This window comes from Aphanomyces invadans, assembly GCF_000520115.1.
Source record: "Aphanomyces invadans strain NJM9701 unplaced genomic scaffold supercont1.38, whole genome shotgun sequence".
NCBI classification, from domain to species: domain Eukaryota; phylum Oomycota; class Saprolegniomycetes; order Saprolegniales; family Verrucalvaceae; genus Aphanomyces; species Aphanomyces invadans.
Window position 1 is genome coordinate 470,998 of NW_008580183.1, and position 5,071 is coordinate 476,068.

The window sequence follows — 5,071 nt, forward strand, 5'->3', positions numbered from 1 at the left end:
GAAAAGGGTTGTCGCAGTCATGTCCACAACCTTGCCAAGACATTGGATAGGATGCACTAGAGTATTGTGGCATCTGCTGCCAAAAAGCGTGCTAAGGGTCGTGGTCGGCGTCGTAGCCTACGTCCCGTGCAGCTTGCGAAAATTGCGTTGGGTGATTTTGTTTCGGCTGCTAGTGCTGTCCAGTACCCCAGAAAACTGTCTCTGCGATGGGCTGAAGCGTTCCGTGTCGTTAAGCTTCTTTCCGACTATTACCTGATAGAGGTGCAGCAGTTGGTTCCCCCGTTTGGCACCTCGTTGCACCATACACGCCACCTCAAAATGTACTGCGAAGGTGCGCGCGATGTGGACGAAGATCTCAAGACACGCATCGCAATTGGCGATGAAGGATGTTATGTTGACGAGCTGCGTGGTATCCGTCAGGTTGCCATGACGGGCAGCCGGTATACTACAAAGGGGGGCTGACTCAAGGGAGAACGTTTCATTCGAGAATAGTGTCACTTCACGATATGACAACTGGATACCTCTGCTCCGAACGCGGCGACTGGTTACGAACACCGGCAAAGGACAACGACACCGGAGTCATAGAGTTCGAGGAAGTCTTTACCGCTTCGCTCGGTATAAACACTCGGACTTCGTATGGACCCAAGTCATGCCAGAATGTCAACGACTGACCTGGATGATGTGACATCACTGTGCGCCACATGTCCTCGCAGTCATGGGTGTGTAATACCTAGTAGCACACCATACTACTACCTCGTTGACGAAGTCGCGCGCTAAATTACGGTTCGCCGCTGGCTTCTTTCGCTCTTGTGCGAACCAACAGAGGTTGCGACAACTGCAACGGATCACCAGTCGCCAAAACGGTATTTTGAGCTAATGGTTTAGGTATAGATCACATTGGGGATTTAGTGGTCGCGAAGCAATTCGGTATAGATTCGTTGGCGCTGTTCGAACAGCCACGCGTCGACTTTGGACAGCGGTTGTACGAGCCAAACGAGGACTTGGAGGACCAAGAGCCCGACGCAGGCAGCAGGAAGCGATCCGATCGTTAGAAATAGACTCGAGATGACGACGGCAAACATGCCGATGGAAAAAATAAGACTGAGCCATGCGAAGACAGCGAGAAGAATTGCCGACCCGAATTTGGACGCAAAACGCTCAAAAGCGTTACGGTGAAGAGAGGGGGCAGTCACTCTGTTGTCTGCAAAGGCAGCCGGGATCGGGGTGTTCATTACCGTTGGCTGAGGGCCAAGCGGGGGCACGGCGTATTGGAGAGACGACAGGAAGTGGGGCTGGATCGACCCTTGGACAACGTAGCCAGACGTAGCGAAGAATTCGCACGTGAAGAACTTGGTGGTAGCTCTATGTACCTTGCCAAACAAGTGGAGGAACCCGATCGTCAAGTAGAGCAAGACGATTCCAATCCCCACAACTTGTCCAGGTTCGAGGTCATCAATGTTGAGATGGCCGATGTGGATGGTGTCGCCGTTCGTACGGAAGTGGTCCAGTTGGCTGTGGAATCTTGTCTCGACGACGTACGGGTACATTATCAGCGTAATGGACGCCACAAGTAAAGCCAACACGGACGAGCTGAACGCGACAGCCAGCGGAAACTTGACAAAGACAAAGTAAAAGACCGCCGCGAAGCTTTCCGTTGAGATCCGGGACAAGTCGGGCGAGATGCGGTAGCCGCTGACCTGATACAGTCCTCGGGTGGGGACGTGGAATTGCACGATAATCTGCTCATCCTTCGGCGCGATGCAATTGTACAAGTGGGCGTCGACGTTGGCAAAGAAGTGCACGACGTACAAAAGCACTTGCAGCACGACGAGGCCGAGACAAAAGATGGGAATCGTGGCAATGCCGACACTTCCCACGGCCACCACGATCACGAACGCTATGACTGCAAACAAAAAGTTGACCAAGTGGAACACGATCAGTTGGTACGTCATCGGACGCAGTGGACTCGTCAAGGTATACCAGAACTTGTTGGTCTTCTTCTCGTTGGTCGTTGGAGCCATGGCTTGAGCCAGTGGTTCCGTCGGCTGCTGGAACCCGCTGTACAACGGCAGCGGCGTGTACCCAGGCACAACTTGTACGACAGGCGTCTTCTCGGTCGATGGCCGATACATCGGGACGTGGTGGGGGTGCTGGGCAGGGGGCTGGTGGTGGGCCATAGCCAACAATCGGAATATGGCTGAAACAACATCGCGCCGCCACCTTCGAGCTTGACGGGCATCCAGAATGTTTGCTTTGTCATCCACGGAATGCATGAGGTACCATCATTGGGTCAGAGTGTACATCGATACGATTGAGAACTGCTTCCGACAACCGTACGGTGTAGTTGATTTGTAAGGGCCGAACTCTCTCAAACTCCATCAAATAATATATTGATTCATGCAATTATGGAAGAACCTGAAGCAGACAATAGAACCTCACAAATAAAAATTATCAAGTTTAGGAGACACTGTTGACACTCATTGCGCGGGATTTCGTGCCATGGCGCGAAGCGGACATCGCAAGGCGACAGGACGCCCAAGTGTAAAGCAAGTAGCTCGAAAAGCAGTACATGATACCTAGGTTCACAATTTTGCTCACGACGACAGACAGCAACCAATATCCGGATTTTATCCGGATGATGCCCACGCCGGTCAAATCGGAAAGTGAATGACAATTCTATGATGAATTTTGTTACTAGTACTAGTATGTCTTTGCTTCATCTATTCCACCATCTATTTCCTAAACGTATAAACATTCTTGAAAGTAGTTCACTGTTAAACTGCATGACTTGAAGTTTGATGTTTTAATATATATACCCAGCAATTATGCTTAAATATATATAAACCCTAAAATCCGATAATCTGTTCTTGTGTTATTTCAATGAATTGTGGAGGTTTTTCTCAACTTCAACCAGGAGCCATGTCTCATGAGTTTGGCCCTTACAAATCAACTACGGTAGCTCCGAGACAGTACGACCTTCTTCGGAATCTAGCTGTGACGCGCAGCAGGCTGCTGCCGACGTATGCGGAGTGAGCGATACAACCGCCACAAGCTCCAACGCCCTTGCCCAGGCACAGTGGGGAGCGCGCACGCCCGTCAATGCGGTCTTGCTCGTACGGCGCAGTTATACATGAGCAAATCACCCGATCACAACTAAAGACGGCATTTTAACACGAAAATGGTGTTCGCCGCCCCGCGCTTCCGACGCAGGGACCTCACGTGAGGCTTGCAACTTCAAAACTGACATTAGACTTAGGCCACGACACACGTGGCCCCTACTGACTAGCATCCGCTAAGGTACATTTCTTTCTCAACTAGGATCCCTACGTACAGGCACACCACAGCAGACCTGCTATACTGTAGGACTTGCAGCGGGACAAACCCTTGGGCGACCCATGCTGCTCTGCTCAGCAGAACACTTCCCCTCCTAGAGGAGGCCCAGGTCCTTCATCATCGGGGCCACGTGCTTGGTTGACTTGTGGGCCTTGCACCACTTCGTGAACACGACCGGGATGTCGTCGAGGAGGTTCCTCGCGAGCTCCCACGACATTTCTTCGTCACCAAGGCCCATCCACTTGACCTGGACTTGGTATTCACCATCGGCAAGTCGAACTTTTTCGAGGCGTTCGACGTGGAATCCTCCATCGCCATGCGCGATTTGGTTGATTAGGTCTTCCGTGACCGCGAGACTTGAATCTTGATACATCTTGAGCCGGCACGAGTGGTGTGTGGAGACTCCGAACGGCGGTACCAGCTGCTGCGTCTCCATGACGTGGTCGGTCACCACACGAACGACTTGATATGGCCCGCGCCACTGCAGGGCCAACTTGTTCGAACGCTGAACGACTGATCCGACTAGTACGTAATCGCCGACGGCAAAATTCGTGAACTTGACCTTGTTCTTCTTGTCATGACGCCCACGCGCCTGATGGCGCAGCTTCTCGCTTCGTGTCGATACGTCACGGTGCAGATCGTGCAACGCTGCTGCGACCGCTTCAACATGATCTCGACGGACGTCGTCAAGGAAATCAATAGCGTGAACTTCCTTGGTTGTTGGGTGTACGAACCCGGACATTGGCGTCTTGGCTGGCAGGCCAGTGAAAGCAGTCACAGGCGCAACTCCGCCCAGCCGATTCGCTGGCTGATGATTCAGCGCGCCTTGAACTAATGGCAGGACCAGATGCCATTCTTCGATCTTGAGTCGCATCTCGTTGAGCAGGGCCTTGACAGCTCGTAGCACTAGTCGATTGACAACTTCGACCGTGCCATTGGCCCACGGGCTATACGCTGTCGTGATGTGGTGATGCGCACCGACCATCTTTCGAATCTTCTCGACCACTTCGTTCTTGAAGTGAGCGCCACCGTCGCTAACCCATGTGTCGACGCAGCCGTACAGGGTGAACCAGCCCATTAAGGCCGACGCCGTCGAGGTCGAGTCGGCCGACTCGGCGGCGTGGAGATGAACGAACCCGCTCATGTCGTCCTTAATGATGAGGACGTTCTTGAGTCCTGTCGACGTCTTCGGCATCGACAACCAGTCGAAGTGGATAAGTTCGTTGGGTTTTTCGGCGTGCAGCGCCGATCCCAGGGGGCGTGGCACAACGTCCCCATCGACTTGTAGGCAGTGTAAACAACCGCGAACAAACGTGCTGACATCTTGAGACAGCGTCTTCCACACGAACTTGTCCTCGACAGATTTCGTCGTCGCGGCAATGCGGCGGTGACCCGCAGCGCCTTGATGGGCTATCACGCACAGGCGTTGCTGTAGGTCCACAGCAGAGTCCGGTACCCAAACGCGGTCGTCGCCATCCGTGTAAAACGACAGATCGTCGTTCCACGCCACGTCAGGTGGGGTGGGCTCTCCCCCTTCGATGGATGCCTTCTGGGTCTCCAGAATAGACGTCGCCGTCGGCCATTCGAAATCGGCCAACTGTAAAGGCGACACCACTTGAACGAGACGCCGCACGTGCGCGACTCGTGGGGAAGATGGGCTTGATCCCCAGCGACTCAACAGGTCGCCCCAGACGTTGACATCGCCTGGCAGACATTCGATCGTGTAGGGAAATGTCGA

At 53.3% G+C, this 5,071-nt stretch overlaps 1 protein-coding gene across 1 annotated transcript; it reads right to left on the reverse strand.

The window, feature by feature from the left end:
• Positions 1–848: 848 nt before the first annotated feature.
• Positions 849–2,191, reverse strand: H310_12343 (hypothetical protein). Its single transcript, XM_008879366.1, has one exon. It carries the CDS (start codon positions 2,175–2,177, stop codon positions 906–908), a length of 1,272 nt encoding a protein of 423 aa, XP_008877588.1. The 5' UTR covers positions 2,178–2,191; the 3' UTR covers positions 849–905.
• Between the last annotated feature and the right edge of the window lie 2,880 nt (positions 2,192–5,071).